The following is a 22,455-nucleotide window of genomic DNA, read 5'->3' on the forward strand; positions in this document are numbered from 1 at the left end:
TATATTGTTGCTATGTAGCTCAATAACATCTACCCAACCCAACTACATTATCAATGCACCTCTCCTACACAACAAGAAGACGCCCGCCCCTAACTCTTTATCTTGAATCTTTAAGTCCTCTGCCTTTTAACTGTGCTCATCACTGCACTAGAATGTTCTAAGTTCATATTTCTTACATCTTAAAATCAATTACTGTGAGGAACAGCCCGTGGATAGAGAGCTTCGGATCAAAGTTCTCTAAAATTAAAAAGTTAAATAATTAAATAAGGAGTTAAATGCTCTTAAATTAAAATAACACTCATATATTGAGAATTACAAATCTCCGAACTTCTGTGGGTAAGACAAGTACACACAAGGTGGGACTTGATTATGATTTAACACAAATATCACTTGTTCATACAACTTTCCTTGTATAAGAATATGGCAATCTAAGATCGAACAATCAAACCAGGACAATCATATCCGTCCACAACATGCAGTGCAATCGATGTATCTAAGTATCTTCTTACAGACAGTCAAATATTGTCCCTTTCGTTTTCCATTAACACATCAACCGGGGGGAAGGATAAAAAAGGGAAATCACATCTTTTACCCCCAAAATCAACTAACTAACAATATAATGTACATTTGAACTAAGAATCAATCAGCCTCTTGCAACCCATCGAGCACAACAGACCCAACAAACAACCCAACCGCGCCAACTCCAAGTACGGCGGCGACAACCGCCTGTACTGCAACAAGAGCAGCGGAGTCATCAGGGATGAGAACAATCGCCGCGATGGCTGCGACGAGGGCTGGCAGCGCCGCGGAGGCGAGGGCGGAGGGAGAGAATCCGGCGGCGTTCTCGAGCAGGCTGAGCAGTCCAAGCTCCTCGGCTTTCGAGAAGACGCCAAGCTTCTCGATGGAGGAGAGCGTGAGTCCGAGCTCCTCCGCCTTGGAGAGCAGCCCAGCCTTCTCGACGTTGCTGAGGACCTTCCTCTTTTCCAACTTCTTGAACACGTCCACTTCAACTTCCTCGCTTCCCTCGTAGAAAATCCCCGCCCCAAACCACTCCTTCTTCCAATTATCGTCGTACTTGTTCACCTTCAAGTATGAAACGGTTAAAAAGTTAGTTAGACGGTTACGTAGGGACGTACAGTTGTTATAGTTTGTTGGTTAACAGTCACGGATGCAGAAAAATCAGTTAGTCATGCAGTTGAGAAGTTAGTTATTGGCCGTTAGAGATGTTAGATATTGAAAATATAACAGAGTGATGAGAGGTGATTTGTGGGTTTGTGTAATTCTTTACCTTCTTTTTGGGAGCCATGGCGAGGATGGTTAAGGGTTTCCTGGCGGTGGCGGTGAGAAGGGAAGGTTTGCGGCGGAAGGAGCTGAAGGAGAAAGTGGTGTGATTGTTGTGGAGGGATCGAAGAGAAGGAGATGAAGAAGTGGCAGGAACTGCCATGGATGAGATGGGTTTGGGGTTTCGTTTCGGTTTGGGAGCTTGGGTTGCAGGAAGAGAAGGGTTCTGTGCTGTAGTGCTGTTGGTGTCTAAACTGCCACGTGGGACCACCATGAAATACTAATAACCTTGTTTCTCCGTAACGCGATCTTCTTGTTTCATTTCCACCAATCAGATTGAAGATAGCTTTATCTTTGGCTACCTATCAAAAGCTTATAAAGACATAAGGAAAGTTGAAATGGGTCAAACTAGTCCGACTAATTTGTGGATTTTTACTCTTAAAATTATACTCCTTTAAATTTTAGGTTAAATGGATGGGAGTTCAATTAATCTGTATAAAATTATAGAATAAACAAATTAGCTCGCGTATTAATCGGACAATCCATTTAAAAGAAAATATGCTTATTCGATATAAAATTTCGATCTATTAATTAAAAAAAATATATTTGCTAAAAGTTTTTGGTATCACAGTGCCCTTTTTCGATTTAAAATCTTTTTTAACCTAAAATTAAAATTTAAACATCTCATATCATAAAATTATTCATCTCAAAAATTTAAACTCATGATACCACTCATTCAGAGGTTTATACTAATAAAAAATACGGGCCTGCTACACATACAAGTTTACAAGCTTACAAGTTGGCCCAGCCCAAATAGAACTCACGCGCATGAAGAGAGATAACATGGCGCGTCAAAATCACGCGCTCAACACTCAAACGGTTACGTATGGCAGACTCTTCCACTTCTTCCACTTCTCAAGGCGCTTTGAAAATAAGAAAACCCTCCCATTTTCGAGCGAAAATCAAAGTTCAAAATATACAAATCGTTGTTCGAAACCTCCATCAAAACACCATCAAACTCTCCGTGAAGAATCCGAAGAGAAAACAAAGCAACAATACTCAACGTAAGTCCATTAAGATTCCTGTATATTTTACTTTTCTTCTACGTCGTTCTTCTAGGGTTTACTATTATTCTTGCTTCTTTGTTACAATGTTCTAAGTTCTACGTCGTTCTACGTTATTGTTGTAACACCCTACCATACAGAGCCTTATGCTTAAGTCATAATTCAGAGATGGCAAGGTATTACGATCTCTAAAATAAAAATTTAGTGCGTATAGTAGTATGAATGATTGATTATAACTAGGAGCCTTTGAAGAAAAATGGGTAAACAAAAATCGCAACTCTAAAGCGCAACACTCCGATCGATAACGTAACGAACAAGGATAAACCAACGCGAGATTATATATATACAAAGGAGTGTCAAAAACAGGAATATCAAGACTCAGAATCCGGCTGCGAAGATAACCGGTCCGAGCATAGTAATATATACATATGATAAAATAATGAAAACCCCAAAGGAAATCCAAAGGGACACAAATACATAAAACCTATTCTCCAAAATCTCCCATAAGAGGAGTCATCACAGTTTTATTATTTAATGGAGATAAAAGTAACTAAGCAAAACATATAAACCAAAACATAGTCCCGAGAACAAAGGATCTTCGCAAATCTAGAAGTCTCCAGCATGTCTCAGCGGGAAACCTCACGTCCTGCATCTGAAAACCACAAAATCCGCATGGATGAGAACCAGAGGTCCCCAGCATGGTAACAGCTTCCACATATATAATACATAGTAATAGAGGAAAGCCGAAGGCAATCCTAGAACTTCCTCCAGATAATATCAAAACTTATAAACAAGCTAAACCATATAAGGGCATCTAACTAAAGATTCTCCAGTTTAACTAATACTTTCCTTTCCAGTTCCTTCAAACCTCCCAACCACCAGCAGGAGTATAATGTAGCAAACACAGTTATATCAAACAAGGAATATACAAATAGGAGCAGTTAAGGCATTTAGACGATTAGCAAGTAATATGCAGTCAAATAGGCAATCTCAAACAATTCACATAGTATGCATATGATGAATGCCTGTTCCTAATGGCTGATGATATCATCTATCGGTTATAGAGCCAACCCGACAAGTCCTGGCAGCTGACCATTAGACTGTCCCTCTGTCGCGCATCCCCAACTCGAGTTATACTCATCATAAACTTGATCATAATCATGATCTATATCCATCACCCTCACTGGTGAATATTTACGGGGGCGAGCTCATCCGGGCCTTTCACAGTGCCCGACCACACTTACGACATAGGGTTAACAGAGCTTCGAGTCTCAACCTAGAGCACGTGGTGGCTAGCCACTGCTACTACCCAGGGAAACCCTCATCTCCGATGGTGGAAGTGCAAACATTCACAATTCATTCAACAGCATATATGCATTTATACTTAGCCATAAACATGGCTCCGCCGTCACACGGCAATAATCTAGCCATCCGGCTCACGGTTAAATCCATAACCAGCCAATTCATTAACATTTACGGCCCTTCGGCCCATGGCATAACAAGCACCTCCACCGCCATTCTCCGCATCTCACATAATCATCTTTGATCCTCAATGATCATACATATTTTCCCCTTGCTTCACTCGCAAGTTACCACATTCACTAGCCCTTTTTCTCATGCTAGATATATCATAATGATTTAAGACATAAATGGTGAGATCGGAGGCTTAGAAGTATGAGATTTGGCTTTTAAAACTCAAAAATCAACTTTGGGATGAAAACAGGGCCACGCGCACACGTGGATGGCCTCAAAAACTCATCGACGCGCAAGCGTCATGCACGCTAACGCGTGAATTAAAAATTGACAATCGATGCGCACGCGTCAACCACGCGTACACGTGGGTGTTCTCGTGCCCCAGGCACAACACTGGCACAGTTCTGGCATAACTCTCTGGAAAATGGCTGGGCATTGGGTGCAGCACAATCGGCGCGCCCGCGCACATCACCCGCACGCGTGGATGGCGTTTGCTGGAAGATCGGCGCGTACGCGCCAAGTGCGCCTACGCGCAAGGGGTTATTCTGCTAAAAATTTTCTAAGTTAAAAGCTGCAGAATTCACAGATTTTTACCCCAATCTTCCAACGGACATAACTTCCTCATTTTAAATCGTTTTTCACCCGTTCTTCGAACGGCATGGACTTCCCGGATCCAATTTCATTTCTAAACAGATTTGGCATAAAACGGAGATCCGTAGTCCAAGTTATGTCCCACCAAAGTATGCCCAAAAACCATATTTTCATACAAAACCACAATATGCCATTTTCAAAACAAGCCATTTTCAACTCTTTTCAAAATCAATCAAAACATGCCAATTTGATCCCTTTTCTTTGAAATCAATCAAAATATATCAAATTCAACATCAAGCCTCCTCAACTCACACATTGACACATTACCACAATTTACAAAATCATTATCTCATCATTTTAACCCTCTTCACCCAAGTGGTTCAAACTCGAACATATTGACATATCATATACTATTCCTCATGCCAATTCTCAACAACACCAATTCCAATAAATCATTATTGTACACAATCAACATCATATTCACCATCAACGTGGTTCAACCCACAATTCAACCATAACCAATCATCAAGCATATATTACAACATGCATATTTGTCATACATCATACCACCAAGGCATCAATAATCATCATCACATATATGACCACATCATATATCTCAATCATTCAACAACATCAACAATTCAATGCCTATCTTAGGGCCTCTAGCCTAAGTATTTCCTACCACATTACATATTAGATACGGGAAACCGAAACCATACCTTAGCCGATTTTCCAAGCTCAACCGGAGCACTTCCAAACCACTTATCCACAAGCTCTCAAGGCCTCAAAACCTCTAAGAACAGATTTTTCACCACCAAACCCTTTCCAAGCTTTTCAAAATCACCAATCAAGCTCCAATATACACATATACACAACCTAAGCCACAATCATCATACCCATACACAACATCTCAATACCCAAACATCATAGAACAACAAATCACACTAGGGTTGAGAATCTTACCACACCCAAGGTCCAAGGAGACAAGATTAACCTTCTCCTTCAAGAGAGTTGGGTCCTATAACATCAAAGAACCCAAAATCTCAACATTTTTGCTCATGAAACTCGAAATCAAGGCTGGAAATTCGAAGAGCAAAACGTGGCTTACCTCAAGATTAATTGTATGGGTTTTGTAGAGCTTTCTGCGGTGAACGCGTGGCCACAAACGGAGCGGCAATCGGAGCTCTAGATCAAAAGTTATGGTGGTTTGAAGATCAAGTGAGAGAAAGAACTTGAGAGAGAGTTCTTCCCTCCATGGCCTCCATTTCAGCGTGTTTAGTGTCTCAAATGAGGAGAGAGAGTGCTGAAAACTAGGGTTTTGATTTAGTTATGTTGGGCCAAGGGCCCACTTTGGGTCCGGTTGGCCCGGTTTGGCCCGTTCGATCCAATCTTGGTCCGAATTCCATAAAATTGGTACCGAAATTCTCGTCTCGATCTCCTCTATCACATTTAGCCACAAAAATCATATTTTGGGCTTTCTAGAATAAATTCTCATTTGTGGGTTAATTAGCCGTTAATTAACCGGGTTTTACAGTTGTTCTAAGTTCTCCTGCTATTGTTGTTGATTTTTGGGGGTTTATTCCGTAGATTGGGGGGTGTATACTGCTTAACCTTGTAATGTGGCTTGATATTGAAGCATGGTTGAGTGATATTTGACTAATATCTATACGCATCCATCTGAATAATATCTATGGTTGTATCTCACTGTTATCAATGGGTGTATCTTGCTGATATCTTTGGGTGTATCTGAATAATATCTATGGGTGTATCTCACTGTTATCAATGAGTGTATCTTGCTGATATCTTTGGGTATATCTGAATAATATCTATGGGTGTATCTCACTGTTATCAATGGGTGTATCTTGCTGATATCTTTGGGTGTATCTGACTCATATATATGGGTGTATCTTACTATTATCAATGGGTGTATTGTTCGTTTCAGAGAAAATGGCAGCAAGAAACCAAACAAAATACCTTAAGTGTGCCACACATCTCCTGAGTGATAAGTTCAGAAACATGACTGAGGAGAAGAAGGCGATTGTGAGGGATCTCGGATTTGGTGGCTTGATGCACATCCCACCACTAAGGGTGGATCACCAACTCTTAAGGGAGTTGGCAAACAACTTCAAACTTGGGGAGAACAAACTGAAGACAGGATATGGTTCTTTCCAAATAACCCCAAAAAAAATAGATCATGCGCTTGGCATCAATGCAACAGGTAACTAGCTTATAATTATAGGTGTATATTAAGTTGTTGCTTGGGTGAATTTAAGTTCATGCTTGGGTGTATCTGAACCGACTTGGATACTTTGTTGTCTTCCTTTTTGTAGGAGATCTATTTTCTGAGAAAGTTGAGTATAAGAAACTTTCTGATGATGACAAAATAATTTATAGAAGATTCCAGGGTAAGACCCTCAAAAGTCTTACCGATGAAATGATGGAAATTGGCGTTGGCAACGAAGAGGAACGCCTGATGTTCAAGAGGATATTCATCCTCTACATACAGATGGCGTTCCTTTTGCCAACGACGATAAACAAAATATCGCCCGTGCACCTGGCCCCAATTTTTAAGATGGACGGCATATCGGAAAGAAACTGGAGGGGGGCATGTTTTGACCTTCATGGTAAAGGGCATCACAGACTACCAGGAGAAGAAGAAGAAGACAATTAATGGCTGTCTCTTCGCCCTGATGATAATCTACATTCATCTTTCAAAAAATAAAGGCAAGAACAGGGCTGAAAGACCACCAAAGCCCTGGATTGCCAACTGGACTAAGGAGCAGTTGGTGGAAAGAATGACTGCAGAAAGAGAGGAAATTTTGGTAAGTAATCATAATAAGTTGGTGTATTTTATTTACCTGAATGCTGCTAACTAAAATATCTCATGTTTCAGGGGATTGTGAAGATGGCAGAGACAAGAGAAAAAATGAAAAAAAAAAGAAAAAAAAAGAAAAAAAAAGAAATAAAAAAAAAACAAAAAAGGAAGGCGAGTCCAACATCGTCTTCAGAGACAGAAACTACTGACAGTGACACTTCTACCTCTGAGTCTGAGGCTCAAGAAGACTCAGAGGATTCGGGAAGAAAACACCCCGGCAAAAAGGGGAAAAAGTAAGTACCATACTTGGGTGTAATTTCTTTTTTGAGTTGGGTGTATTTTGTTTGATCACGTTGGGTGTATGTAGTTTATTAAGCAGGGTATGTTTCGTTTGCTGCGTTGGGTGTATATTGTATATTCAATTGGGTGTATCTCGTGAATTCATTTGGGTGTATTATTAGTATGTTCTGAATGATGATTGTTTGCCTTCCAGAATGGACTCCAGAAAAAGAAAGCAGAGGCAAGAGGAGTCAGATTCTGATTCAGAATCTGAATCTGAACCAAGTGATGAGTAATGTCCTGAAATTATTACTCCTTTCTTTTGGCTTCATTATAAAGATTTCGTGTATTAACTGAAGTGTCTATTATTAACTTATAGGAGCGAAGAATCATCACCTACGGAGAAGGAGAAGAAAAAGAAAAAAACAAAAACAACTCCAAAAAAGTAAGCAATTCTTTGGATAAAATTCTGTGATAAAATTAATTTTTTATTTCTGATTGGTACTATTTTTTTTTCCACCCAGAACACAACAAAAAAAGAAAAAAGTTGTTGTGGAGGATTCACCTCCTGAAGAAGATCAATACTTTGACGGGTACAGTACCTCGTATGCTATACTATGGTCTATCATCGTAATTATTTTTGTTAACATCTTATTTTATGAATGTAGTGAGAGATATGAAATATCAAGTGACGAACTCGATGAATGGCTAAGGGAAAACGTTGATAAATCTGCTGCAGAGGGGTATGTCTTGCTGGGCTGTGTATTTGAGATTTTGGTGTATTTTGTTTGTTAATAATTGTATCTTGTTTCGCAGGGAGAACCAAGCTGACCTGCGATCGACAGAAGGTCGCTATGTGTCCTCTGAAACGTAAGAAGCTTTATTATTTAATAAAATCTTGTTATCATGATTTGGATGTATTTGTGAAACAATTTGGGTGTATTTTGTGGATCAAGTTGGGTGTATGTTGTTTACTAAGTTGGGATATTTCGTTTGTTTTGTTGGGTGTATATTGTCCATTCGGTTAGTTGTATCTTGTGCATAAATTTGGGTGTATTTTAAACCTGTATCTTATTTTGTCTGAATAATATGAAATCTGTTTAGACTACCGGCTGTGAACTTGGGAAGTGATGATCCTTCCTCTCAAGGACGCACAGAACAGAGTAGTGTAAACCAGCCGTCACAGAGCATGTAATTTCTCTTTCAAATAACCGTTACTTTTGTTCTTCTAATACCTTCTACTTCTAATTCTGTATATATTTTTTTTAGAAAAAAAAACCCTTTATTATTTTATTCAAGAAAAAAAAGGCAGCAAAAAAAAGCAAAAACTGCAAGTATGTAAGTTCTCAAAAAACAAAGCATGGCTTCTTTTTGAATTGTTCGGGTGTATTTTTTGACCTTCTTTGGGTGTATTTTAGGTTGAGTCCGACTGATAAGAATATGATGGTTGTGAGGGAACAAACACCGTCCGAAGCGCTTGCAATGTGAGTTTTCCCAAGAATATTTCAACCTTATAACCTTATTATTTTCAAATACGTTGTTAACCTTTCATTTTTCTTCTTGTTTAGAGTCCCGATCCAGGTTTTTGTGCCGGCATCCCAAACAACCACTGACATAGATTTCGAACCAACCCCTATGCTATGGATTGAAGGAACTAGAGAAACGTAAGAAATAGTATTGGGTGTATATTTGTTTAGGGTTTGGGTGTATATTTGCTAACAGTTTGGGTGTATATTGTTCCTGATCAATTTTTTTTACGCCATGATTAATTTTGTGTAACTGTGCAGCACTCCTGAATCCCCCAAACAACTTCAAAAAACCACACCCACGCTTCCCCCAGCTCCAACTAAAATGTAAGTTCATCAGACTAAAATCAATCTTTGCTTATCATCCGTATATTATTATTCTTACTCTTATTCTTATACATCATGACGCAGTCATCCAGCCGCAGAAGACGCTGCTGTCCTGTTGATGATGGCACGGACAGCAACCTATGTTCCTAAAATAGATTCAGGGATGCCATCATTCAGCCTTGGATTGACTGATTCAAGCCAGGAGGGGGCGTCAACGCAGGAGACAGAAAAGGAAAAATCTCCAGAAACTGCAAGTATGCTAGAACAATTAGACAATTTGGTCCAAAAATTAGCAAGCAATGCGGCGAAGGGAAAAAACGAAAGTCCACAAATTCAGAGGGAGACTAGGGGAGAAAGTTCTGCAAAGTTTGAAACTCCTGGGGGAATAAATCAAATTCCAGATGATATGAAACAAAAGTGCTACATTTGGGGGACAAGACTGAAGGAAGACGCAGATGGCAATACTAACGAGTATGAGGAGATGTGCACTCTGATTGGCCAAGGAGAATACATTTTGATCAGAATGCACCTTGCATCCCTCCAGGCAAAAAGTGATATAGAATCTCAGGTAATATTAGACTAACATTAATGTTTTTACACCAAAGTCAACTGCAATGTTTATTAATGTAAAATTGATTTCGGCATATATTTCTAGATTGTATCTGCCATCTGCCTCATCCTAAACCAGAAAAATGAAAAGAGGTTTCAGGAACAAATATACTGTCTCCCCCCCGATATTGTGGTAAGTGTTACTTCTACGAACTTTGGGTGTATTTTCTGCATTGATTTGGGTGTATTTTTTAGGTTTGATTGGGTGTAAGTTGTGTATTTTCAGTATTTCATTTCTTGTTTCGCAATTCTTGCAGAGCATGGCACTTTCGGATCACCCAAGGGGGGAATTCATATCATCGAAAACGAAAAAGAAATTCAGGGTGGAAGCCTACCCGAGTTTCATTCCCTTCATAGATAGAAAAAAATTAACTTCACATCCATATGTAATTTTTCGTTTGCTAAATTTGTTAGTACGCTTATTTACTTATATGCCAAATAAAATAACACACTGTTGAAATGTGGCAATCCTTCAGATTTTTGCTTCTGTTTGCCACTCGGGACATTGGTGGTTATGGCTGATAAATACAACAAAGTGGAAATGTCAAATACTTGACCCGCTACACAAAAAAGCTCCAAGCGATGAGAGAAAGGACATTAATAAATTCACTGTAAGTTGCCTCTGTCTTCTTTACTTTAATAGATAGGTCTATTTCGTTAGTTGTGTTGGGTGTATATTGTTCATTCAGTTGGGTGTATCTTGTCCATTCATTCGGGTTTATTTTCTGATTTGTTTTGGTATTTAAGGGATATGTATTTTCAAGATTGATAACATATGCCGGCGGAGAACCTCTGCAAAAAGGGGAGAACGAGAAGAAAATTAAAGCATCATATGTTAAAATATCAGGCCAAAAAATAAGGTATAAATTTGTGACTCTGAACATTAAACTTTCCTAAATGAGATTTGTAATTTATTTTCTTCGTTTTCAGCTATGACTGCGCTATCTACATTATGAAGTGGCTTGAGTTAATTGAGCCGAAAAACATCAAAAAGGGAAAGTATGAATGGAATAATTGGCCACAGGTAACTGTCTTTAGAACTATATAACCCTGTATTACTTTACTGAATTAATATTGCTGTTTAAACAGAATATACTTTTTAATTGTAGGAGGAGGTGGACCACTATAGAGTGGAGTATGCTTCCCGGATACTATTCAGTGAGATGAATAAACAGAGAGATCGGGCAATTAGAGAGAGTAGTGCTATAAGGCTGTCGAAGCCATCCTCTGTATTATTGAGTCCGTTTTGTCAGATTAATTCTGCTGATATAGAAACTGCTGGGTAGTATGTAAATTGAACAAATGATGTAAATATTTGCCATTTATCAACAACTTCTATTCCATGTATATTTTTACCCATAGTTAAACTATCTGTGCTGGTAAACTGTCTGTGATGTATTCAAAAATTGTATTACATGTGGTAAATATGAAGCAAAAAATCAAGGCATATATAAACGCAAATTATAAAATGTTACACCCAACGCAAGTCTAATAATACACCCAAGATTGCATAAAATATACACCCAACTATCTGTGCTGTATTCAAAATGTATGAATTACATGTACTAAAATATGAAGAAAAACATCAAATGAAATATACACCCATAACCTGCAAATTTTTATAGCTTTTGTTCTATATGTATCTATATATGTGTCTATATGTAAATTGTGAATTAACAAAAATACACCCAAAAGAAACAGTGCTTTTACACCCATATTCTATAAAACTATACACCCAACGAGTTATCCCCTGCTGCTGGTACCCTGAGCTGATAATTCATAACGTGTCCTTGATATTGGTTGGAATTTGAATGCGCCGCTGATGCAGCATTAAACACGTTTATCTGAATATAACACTCACACATTAGCTAAACTATTAACGAGAAAAATAAACTCAATCGCCACAAATTTAAAGAACATTTCCTTGTACCTCGCTTAAAACTTTCGTCTTCTTCTTCTTTGTGGCATTTGCAATCTGTTTCTCCAGCTTTGAACCTAGCCTGTTTTTTGGACGTCCTCTTGTTCGAATCCTTGGCGGGCTTCGAAGCTCGTTAACGGATTCCAAGTTGGCGTCTTCGTGGGATAAAGAAGATCTCCCCTTTCTTTTGGCTTTTAATGCTTCCATCTCGGCCATGACGTTATCGTACGCACGGTGTAGAATTGCAGTCAGCTCCTCCGATTCAGAGGCAAATTCGCAAATATTTTACGAACGAAAAACCAATTGGTCGAACCTCTTGCTTCTTGGCTCCATTAGTGGCTCGTCGTGGCTGCTCTTGATGTGTGTGTGTCGCCTCTTTACCTTCTTGCTCCATCGTTCCAGTATATATCTTGGGGACACTTGGCTTACTTGTTCGAAGCTTAACACGCTTAGTGCGTGACGACACAGTATCTCTCTCGACTCGAATAATAAGCATTGACATTTTACCTTGGCTGCAACTGAGTCGTAGGTAACTGCGAACTTGTTGAATATTGAGCTGGAAACTTGTTCTCCGACTTCGTATATTGAATAGCCTAGAGCGGAATTCTTTAATCTGGTGATGCAATTCGCCTTTCCTCTGAATTGCGCTTGGACTTTCCTAAACTTTGCTTGAGTGTATGCATCTTGAAACTGAGCTTCAATGGAGGATTTGGTTGCACACGGTATGACCGTATGAAAATCTGCAGCATCTGATTCTCTCTCTGCTTGCTCCCTGCTTCCGAGGCAATTATCGTATTGTTTGACGAACTGAATAAGCGAGCTGTTCCGGGTGATGTACTTGTTAAAAAATGAATGCATGCTCTCGCTCCTTTGTGTGCTTCTCATCCCTGCCCAGAAGTGGTGATCCAGATAGATAGGAACCCATATGTGACGGTCTTCGTACAGATCTGCATAATACACCCAAACACAGACTGTAAAATACACCCAACAGAACATACAATTTACACCTCTGATGCATATTTTAAAAACACATTACCTGAAAGCCACTTGTTGTCCGCAAGACCAAAATTCAGCAGAAAATCGTTCCAATTCCTATCGAATGAGTCTTTGCTATGAGAGTTCCAAACAACATGGCTCATTTCTTGTTCGATATCGGCATGTCCCTTGTACCCGTTTAATTTGCTTGGAATCTTCTTCATGATGTGCCAAATACACCAGCGGTGAACTGTTGTTGGCATACAGGCCTCTAAAGCCCTTTTCATTGATGCGCACTAATCGGTGAGAAACCCTTTTGGAACGTTTCCTCCCATGCAACGAAGCCAGCATTGAAATAACCATTTGAATGATTCAATTTCTTCCTTCTTCATCAAAGAGCATCCGAGAAGTGTTGACTGACCGTGGTGATTCACCCCGACAAAAGAACCACAGACCAAATTATACCTGAAACAAATTACCATGGTCCAGAATGCAAAATCATTAGGTACACCCTAACAAATGCTTCGAATACACCCAATGAAACAACCAATATACACCTTTACTGCGGATTTGAAAAAATAAATTAATTTAGCATCATAAACAGGGACAGTTTGTTACCTGTTTGTATTGTAGGTGGTGTCGAACGAAATGACGTCTCCGAAATACTCAAAGGCGGCTCTGCTTCTTGCATCGGCCCAAAAAGCCAGCTTAATCGATTGATCCTCCTCGAGTTCGAGCTCAAAAAAGAAATTCGGATTCTTCTCTTTCATTCTTAAGAAATATTTCCCGAATTCCTTTGCATCTTCTTGTTCGGAAACATTCCGCACTTCCCTGGTAATGTAATTTCTCACGTCCTTTTCGATAAAATTTAACTCGCGGTGACCCCCGGCAGCCGCAACAAATGATTGGTAGGTTTTGCTTGGTCTGATACCGGCCTCCTCGTTATTCTCTATCGTACGACGAATGGATATGCTTAGTTCTCTGTGCCGTTTGAGCATCTCTGCTTTGCTTGGACAGCAGGGGTGTGAATGATCCAACACAACCTTTGAAATGATCCAAGCACCAACATCCTTCAATGTGTGTATATAAATTCTTGCAGGACAGTTTAAACCGGCTGTCAGATTGGTCTTCTCGGTCGGAGATATTTTAGATTTCCATTTTCCCTCTCTACTACATGTAATCAGTTGATTCTTAATCTCGTTTCCCTTCCTATTTGTGCACCGAACTCTTGTAGAGAAACCTGCAGCCTTGGCGTAGTTCCTGTAAAATTTTTCAGCATCTTCAAGGGTGGTAAAGGTCATTCCGACCTTCGGAACAAGCTCGTCATCAACAACCGAGAGAGGCTGCACAATACACCGTGTCAGAACTGTGAATACACCCATAGATATGATTCAAATACACACAATCATGTCTAATATGATACACCCGAACCGCAACAACTCAACTACAGAATGACCTTTAAAGCCATAAACTGTAAATACACAGGCTGCAGAATACACCATGTCAAAAACTATAAACACACCCAATCATGTCTGATATAATACACCTGAACAACAACAACTCAATTAAAATAACAAAAAACCAGTAAAATGTAGATACACCCACACTTCTAGCTAAAATACACCCAAAGAATTGATCTACACCCGAGCGTCTGCTATAAATTCCAGGTAATTAATCACAACTAATACATTGAATCGACAAATTCATGTTAACGTGTTACTTTCACAGTCAATGTTCAGCAATTTTTCAACTACACAACGCTATACAAATTACTGAAAGAAAATTCATACTAATCCTATGTAAATCAAACCTCAGGAACTTCGTTAGATTCAAATTCATAATCCACTTCGCCTGGATTCAGCTGATAATCTGAGGTTGAATGATCCATTATCTTCAAAACGAGTTAAAATTTTGATTTCAGAAAACAACAAATCAAAATAGAAAACGAAGCTCGAGTTGCAGAGAGAGAAAAGGGTAACGTAAACGAAGAACATACCAGTGAGAAAAGGAGAGGAAAAGAACGATGGAGAAGAAGGAGGGAAGACGCGCGAGAAGAAGAACAACAAAATCTCAAAATAACGAAAACGAAGAAGGAAACAAATATTTTAAATTTGGTAGTTAGATATACGCGGGATGTTATATAGCGCGTGTAATCAACGTACGTGGAGCAGCGCATATTTTGATTTTATTGTTTAATGAACTTGTAAAGCATACAAGCCATGGTTTGTATGCAGAGCTTTTCCGTAAAAAATAATAACACTAATGATTATATTTTTAATACTTTTTAAACTTATTTCATTGTTTCTCATACTTTCTCCAAAATTTTTAACCTACCAACAAGCAAATGATAAACTAGCCAACCTGTATAACTGGCAGATTTAAATAGGTAGTACATAAATTGGATGGACTGAACCTTTTGACATCCCTGCGAACACCCCTACTGGTTACAAGATGCGAAAGTTTTCTGGAAGACCAGGCTTTGGGTTTTTGGAGGGCAGCCGAAGAGAAGAAGGCGAAACCCTAATTGGAAAAAGATACGGCAAAGCAAGAATCCATTTCATTCGACGCTGGGTGTGGGGTCTTGATTTAACACCATTTGAACAATTTCATCCAATAAAATGCAACAAATTCCACTTGTACTACGTGTTTATATCAATACTCAGCGGCCATAACATTGAATTACTTTTTTCCTACCCTTTTACGCACCAATCTTTCTTTTTTATTTTTCGTCATACTGTTTCTTCTTCCATACCAAATCCCCCAAACTGGAATTTCAAACTGCTCCAGCAGAACAATAAAAATGTCATTCAAAATGATCTTTCACCATGGATTATTCACCATGTCTTTTTGCTTCCATAAGACTACTTACTAGTGTCTACGCCAATAAAAACGTAAAGCCCACATCCCAAACTCTTATCTGTGGCCCACAAACATTGTTCACAACATAATATTTAATTTAGTCCCTAAACTTATATGTGGTTCCTGATATTTTAACTGAGACTCGCGTGTTTCTACAGTTCGCACAACAAAATTTTTTTTAGATATTTATTTAAATATTATCACGAAAATCGAATAAAATAAATAAATCATTCGTTTAATATAATTTTTTTATAATTTATAAAAAATATATTTTTTTACTTATTTTTATTATATTTTTAAATTATTTAAAAATATTTTATCAATAATATCTTTTATAAACCTTTTTGGTAAGATCTGAATTATTTTTCAAATAACAAATTAATAATTAACTCGTAGATCAAAATTTTTTGATTTCCTACCCTGCCAGTAATGTTATATTATTTATACGGTTTGTTTTCTTTGCTTCTCAATTCATCAAAGATTCAAGTCTGTTGACCTGTATTAAATTAAAAATAATGATCGGAAGAGTAAAATCAAAATTTACATGACTGAGAATGTCCACTAGGGACACAGGGCCATAGAGAAGCCAAGCTTGGGAATCATCTCTTCACTGCCACCGAGATCGATTTCGGCAGCCATGGTTACATAAAATTTCTTCCAGAAATCTTGTTGAACGAGAAAACCTGCCTTGCCGTAGGAGTCAAGTCGTGCCTTGATCAGAGTCGAAGGAAGCAGCGCGTGCTGCGCTCCCATGGTAACACTGGTCACATTTTCTGAAAGGCTATGATTCACTTCGGCTGCAATGGCACTTCTTGTTAAGGGGTTCACATCCACAAAGAATGAGCCTCTCAGAGTGTCGAATTTGTCTTCGTCGCCGCGCCTGCATAACACCCAACACTCTTTTTCATAATACACTCACTCAGGATTTTCAACAAATAATTAATGATTTGTTTTATGTTGTGATGTGATTTTTAGTATCTACTTCTTGTGAGATGGGCTCACTCTTCCCATGGTCAAGGAAGCAGCAAGGTAGGGACTGCTCAAGTTCAAACCAGCATTGAGCCTTTCAATCGCTTTTGATGATATGTCAAGGGCAACACAGCCTCCCAGGGACACAATGCTCGTTCCTATTAGACCCGACACGGTTGCAGCCGGGACCAATTCTTCTTCCGAATTCGCCAGCAATCCAACACTCCCTGTAATCCCCATGTATTTATTCAAGTATTGAAGTTCAACCTGTATTGAAGATCAGTTTATATATTGTGTCACATAAGTAAATGATAATAAACTAGATCATATATGAGGTACCTTCCCAGAATCGGGTACCGTACATTCTAGAACGGTCCTCAGTCCTTGCACAGCTTGTTCTACTGTAATGGATAGCAGATACAGAACATCACAATGAGACATGGAATAATTCCACAGCTATTTCAAGATTCTTAGAAACTCACATTCTTCTTGTATGTTGTGGACAATCTTTAGGACTAATTGCTTTTTAATAAGTCATGGTTGGGAGACATAATTAAGAATTTAAGTGTAAATGTATGTTCTTCAAAAAAAAAAATTAATATTCAAGTCAGTTTCTAATTTTTTATTTGTTAAATAAATCAATTATGAAATCAAATTTTGATTTAAAAAAATCATAATATTTTTTAAAAAATTTTAAAATTTTGAGATCAATCTCTTTATATAGATAAATAATTTGATACAAGAGCTGATATATCTAAGGCAATAAAAGTTTGTAAACTGATTTAATAATTAAAATTTGCAAAGACTAAAATATTTGACTAAATATTTCTTTGCAACTTAAAGTACAAATTAAATAAAGAAATAAAAAACCAAGAAGGGATGAAGTTGGTATGAAATTACGTTCACAGGAGAGATCTACATTCCAGTCGAAGTATTTATAGTGAAACTGCATTTCTGGTCGTTCAGCATAGTCCTTGTAAAGCACATCTAAAAATAAAGGCAAATACAAAGTTGATTTATAATATGAGTATATGATAGCATATTTGCTCTATATTCGGATGAAATATTTCAAATAATAGAAAGGTAAAATAATACCTCTAGCCCTCTTCCCAATATCAAAATAGCATCCAGGGGATGACTTGCTCATTTTTTCTATGTTGATATGAATGCTTAGAAATCAAATTTTCATTTGATAGTCTCAGTTATGATACACAGAGTTTAATGAGATGGGAGGGAAAGGTTGCAAGAGTGAGCAGTTAGGTTGGCTTGTCCGAAATGTGATGTTTCCTCGTGTACAAAATAACAAAACGGCAATTAATTGGGTATGTATAGACGAAATTTCCATTAACCAAATCGTAGCTATAAACTAGGACCCTATTAAACATGGGGGATAGTGAACAAGAGTAAGGCAGAAGTTAGCTATTTAATTATCAACGTTGGTACGGTTTACAGAGTGAACGAACCTGGGTCCGGAATGTTTTATTTTATTTTTTCTTTTTACCCATGTGGACGGAGTGTGAAAAGGACCTGTTATTTTTGTCCTCTTTCCTTCTCTCTCTTCTTTTTTATTTTTTCACCAATAATGTTTATTGACAAAAACAATGGCTAATTTTTCAATAATTTGTAGGTGTTTTGTTGCTGTTGGGCAGAGCAACCAGCTTAAAGTTTTTAAAACTCATGCCCGTGGCAAGAATCAAATTTTCAGTTCTTAAAAGAAGACAACTTCTATGAAAGGAAAAATGAATCCTTAAATGAATTTATGTAATATGTAAGTGTGTTGTGTGACTGTGTATTACATGAGTAATGTCTAGAATTAAGGATTATCTAATTCATTTGACCATAAAAAAAAAAAGAAGACAAGTTCCTTTTATTTAACCATACTCCTCGATGTAGAAATGGCAAAATAGTTGATGAAATGATATGACAATAATAAATAAATAATTCCCAAAATATAATAGAAAAATATGATGAGAGAAATATTGTAAAAAATCAAATATAAAGTGACAAAAAAAGAAAGAAGAAAGCTAAAAATTAAAGAAAAAAAATATGATGTTCTGTTAAGCTGCATTTAGTATAGGTTATTGGGACTCAATATTGTGTTAGATGGCTAGAAATTAAAATTAAAATTTTAATTTCGGAATATAAAATTTCAGTCCTTTTAATACCTTCAAAAAGTGAAGACATAGGGGATTGAACTTTTTGGGAACGAATATGAAAGTTTTAATAACATTTATTTTCGAAAACACACTCATCTAACCTTTTAATATCCAACTCTACCTTTTTCCCAAAACAGAGGACAAAACAAAGCTGGGCTAAGCACAATGGCGGAGCATCTCGGCGAGATTGAAATCGCAGCAATGGCGGTGATGGCAACGAAGAAGCTCCCTTTCACGACTTCCTTCTCTCTCGGCTTCTTCTGCATCGTTGAACCCAATGGTGGCAGTGGTGGCCTTCTCCGACATCGCGAGCATGATGGCTGCAACTAGATGGTGAGCGTAACGGTTAGAGGTGAGCACGAGATGTAGGCGACGGTGACGGTAGAGCTCATGGACTAGAGTGAAATCGTGGTTTCTTCAAGCTCAGGGAGAGAAAGAATGACAAAACGGATAGCTGGAAGATGGGTGTACAATCGGAGAGGATAGTGATGGCGGCGGGTTAGGAAGAAAGGAGGGGGGCGGTGACGACTGCAGAAGGCGAGATTGGGAACTTGGGAAGGATCGACATAAAATAACGCTGTTAGGAGCTTTTAGTAACTTCATATATTTCAATCTCTATTTTTATCTTAAGCTAAACAGGATACTGAGATATAATTTAGTCATATACACCTTACACCAAATATAATATAGAATCTTAATTTAGTTTCTGTTTCTCAGTCTCAATCTCTCTTCCGAACATAGTCTCAGAGGCATTGGATTTGCCACTTTGGACAGACCAAGTGGCCTAACTCCACTAGTTAAAAGCTTCTACTACTCGCATGATGATGTAGGCATGTAGCATGCTTAATAGAAAGTGGTTATATTCATTATGCTCGCAAAAGGACATGTTCACTTAGATATGACAGCATAATTTGTCGCACCAAGAGATAGTGCCAAATGGCGGGGTGATGAATGAGAGCATGGTTGGGCTGTTATTGGTTATAGGGGCAGACTCAGAAAGAATACGGGTTAGCCGCTCAAACTAGCTGGACTCACCCATTATAATGATCCCAACCTTGGGCTCCTGCTCCTACACCTAAGTTGAGACAGCCTCAATCATCTCCACCTCAACCTCAGCCTCAGCCACTGATGCATGAGCATCTTATCTATCTTTTCTTAGTGAATTTGTATCTAATTTGTTGAGTTTAATTAAGAATTAATTATATTTTAGCCACTATGGATGCTATTTTGAGTTTTGTGCAATTTTATTTATTTAAAGTAGTATTCGGAGGGATTTAATGAAGTTTCTGCAGAAAAAAAAGAAGAAACCAAAGAAATGACCAGCGAAGACCGACGCGGACGCATGGCTCACGCGACCACGCGGAATGGAGAAAACGCAATGACGCGATCGCGTGCTTGACGCAAACGCGTGGACTGGAATCTACACAAATGACGCGAGCGCGTGAACGACGCGAACGCGTCACATGCGCGATTTGTAATAATACAGAAAACGCTGGTTACAAATTCTGGGCTGTTTTTGACCCAATTTTCAGCCCAGGAAACACAGATTAGAAGCTGCAGAATGGACAAAGCAAGTGGTTCCCACCCATCAGCTGAAGACCTGTTAATTAATTCAAATTTAAATTAAAATCTTATCTTTTAGGAAAAGATATTATTTTTAATTTTTGATAATTAGATTTTAAATTTATTAAGATTAGTTATAAATAGGAATTTTAGATGCCATCAGATTGGAACATAACTGACAATCCTAATTTTCTTTCTTTTCCATAAGCAACTAAACCTCCACTGTTAAGGTTAGGAGCTCTGTCTATTTGTATGGATTGATTTTATTATTTTTTCTATTTTAATTTATGCATGGATTTAAATTTAAGAATTGTTTTCGCTCTTTATCTTATGAATTTGGGTGAAACGGAAGTATGACCCTCTTTCTATTTAAGTTCTTGTAAAACTTGGAAAAGCTCTTTACTAGAACAACAGCTTGAAAACATATTCTCCTAAATTTTAATTATCTGGATTTAACGGGATACGTGACATATAATCCTTTTATTTTTGGATAATTAGAGTTTTTGTGGCATGCAAACTGGAATTTGATCATATAGCTTCTAATTGGAATTAATTGACCAAGGAATTGGCAGTTAATAAATATTAGAGCAGACTAGAAAGGTCTAAGGAATTAGGGTATAGTCACATATAGTTTGCCATAAATTAAATCATACATAATTAAAATAGTTAGTAAGAAAAGTTAATCCGGAAAAATAGATAACTCTAAGGCCTTAACAGTTTTCTCCATATTTTATTCACAACTTATTTATTTGTCTATCCTTTTTATATTTTGAGTTCGAATTTAAACCTTTTGAATATCTCAAAATCCTTTTCTGCTTGCCTAACTAAGCCTATCAAATACTATTGTTGCGTAATCCATCAATCCTCGTGGGATCGACCCTTACTCACGTAAGATATTACTTGGTACGACCCGGTGCACTTGCCGATTAGTAGTGTGGGTTATAAAATACCGCACCAAATTTTTGGCGCCATTACCAGAGATTGACTGTGATTAACAACTATTAGTTGTTTGATTGCTTAGATTAGGCGTTTTAATTTTAATTTTATTTAAAAAAAATTTGCTTTAAATTTAAAAAAAAAAATTTACGTTATTTTTTTTTACGTTAATTTTTTTTTCTTTTGTCCTTTACCTTATTTTTTTTCTCTTTACTTTTCCTTTTCGTTTACTCCCCCCTTCCCCTGTTTCGTTTTAACTCTTTTTTCTTTTATTACTTGATTTAAAAATAATAATAATAATAATAATAATAATAATAATAATAATAATAATAAAACATTATTTTAATTAAATTTTAAATTTTCGAAAAAATATTTTGATTTATTTTATAAAAAAAATTTTAATAAATAAATAGCACCAATATTTTTCTTAATTTCTAAAATTAAATTTAGTGTTTTCTAGTAGTTTTATTTTAATTCTTTGAATTCTGTTCTTTCTTCTTTGTTTTCTTGTTTACCACATGGTGCATTTAATCCTTTTTGGTGTTTTGTGCTAAGAAAAAATAATGGAGAGAGATCACATGGGTTACTACTCACATCCGAGTAGTGATTCATATTATGGTGGATGGAGGAACTATCCAAATTTGGTTGGCAAAGTCAAAACTAAAAAAACTTCAATACTCCATATTCCAACTATCAAGAGCCACCACCTTCATATTCATACCACGAACCACCAACAAGAGCAATAAAAATATTTTAGTTTCTTTGAGATTTTTTATCTTTTTTTTAAAAGGTGTTCTCCTATTTATTTAGAGAAAAGTGTGTTTTTAAAGGATAGTATTATTGTAATCTCTTGTAATAAAGAGAAACTGTAATTCTCAAAGATAGTTATTGAGTTATTTCTAATTTTTCATCCTGTATCATTTATCTTATACCTAACAGAGAAATTTTGAATAATACCCTTAACTGTTACTCTCCATATTTAATTATTTATTATCGATCAGTAATAATATTTTTAGATTCATCTTCATTTCAATTTTTTTAATAAATATCCATTATTTAATTTACACAACCGATATAAATAATTGCTCATAGTTACATACCTTTAACTTTGATT

General features: G+C 37.3%; 2 protein-coding genes and 1 long non-coding RNA gene across 4 annotated transcripts; 1 reads left to right on the forward strand and 2 right to left on the reverse strand.

Moving 5' to 3' along the window:
• Window positions 1–264: 264 nt before the first annotated feature.
• LOC130979400 (uncharacterized) lies at window positions 265–1,594 on the reverse strand. The gene is made up of 2 exons (XM_057902838.1): window positions 1,289–1,594; window positions 265–1,083 (listed from the first exon to the last, which is right to left on the reverse strand). The coding sequence occupies exons 1-2, from the start codon at window positions 1,553–1,555 to the stop codon at window positions 640–642; spliced, it is 711 nt and encodes a 236-aa protein (XP_057758821.1). The 5' UTR covers window positions 1,556–1,594; the 3' UTR covers window positions 265–639.
• An 8,277-nt stretch (window positions 1,595–9,871) lies between these two features.
• Window positions 9,872–10,245, forward strand: LOC130980007 (uncharacterized). Its single transcript, XR_009086840.1, has 3 exons — window positions 9,872–9,924; window positions 10,012–10,098; window positions 10,223–10,245. It is a non-coding gene; the product is annotated as an uncharacterized LOC130980007 (long non-coding RNA).
• A 5,904-nt stretch (window positions 10,246–16,149) lies between these two features.
• LOC130982825 (mitochondrial outer membrane protein porin of 34 kDa-like) lies at window positions 16,150–18,030 on the reverse strand. 2 transcript variants are annotated; one of them, XM_057906932.1, is made up of 5 exons: window positions 17,782–18,030; window positions 17,587–17,673; window positions 17,026–17,087; window positions 16,700–16,953; window positions 16,150–16,597 (listed from the first exon to the last, which is right to left on the reverse strand). In XM_057906932.1, the coding sequence occupies exons 1-5, from the start codon at window positions 17,831–17,833 to the stop codon at window positions 16,279–16,281; spliced, it is 774 nt and encodes a 257-aa protein (XP_057762915.1). In that variant the 5' UTR covers window positions 17,834–18,030; the 3' UTR covers window positions 16,150–16,278. The 2 variants fall into 2 exon arrangements, with proteins under 2 accessions (XP_057762915.1, XP_057762916.1); XM_057906933.1 differs by having other exon boundaries at window positions 16,266–16,597; window positions 16,720–16,953.
• Window positions 18,031–22,455: the final 4,425 nt, after the last annotated feature.

The sequence above is a fragment of the Arachis stenosperma genome, chromosome 5 (genome assembly GCF_014773155.1).
Source record: "Arachis stenosperma cultivar V10309 chromosome 5, arast.V10309.gnm1.PFL2, whole genome shotgun sequence".
In the NCBI taxonomy this organism is placed as follows: domain Eukaryota; kingdom Viridiplantae; phylum Streptophyta; class Magnoliopsida; order Fabales; family Fabaceae; genus Arachis; species Arachis stenosperma.

What these genes read in the sequence shown, in the direction of transcription:
- LOC130982825 (XM_057906932.1), bottom strand. Translation starts at nt 17,833, where the DNA reads ATGAGCAAGTCATCCCCTGGATGCTATTTTGATATTGGGAAGAGGGCT. An exon ending in TATTGGGAAGAGGGCTAGAG is followed by an intron (nt 17,674 to 17,781) that starts GTATTATTTTAC and finishes CTTTATTTTTAG; the next exon opens with ATGTGCTTTACAAGGACTAT. An exon ending in TGTAGATCTCTCCTGTGAAC is followed by an intron (nt 17,088 to 17,586) that starts GTAATTTCATAC and finishes TATCCATTACAG; the next exon opens with TAGAACAAGCTGTGCAAGGA.
- LOC130979400 (XM_057902838.1), bottom strand. Translation starts at nt 1,555, where the DNA reads ATGGTGGTCCCACGTGGCAGTTTAGACACCAACAGCACTACAGCACAG. An exon ending in CCATGGCTCCCAAAAAGAAG is followed by an intron (nt 1,084 to 1,288) that starts GTAAAGAATTAC and finishes TCATACTTGAAG; the next exon opens with GTGAACAAGTACGACGATAA.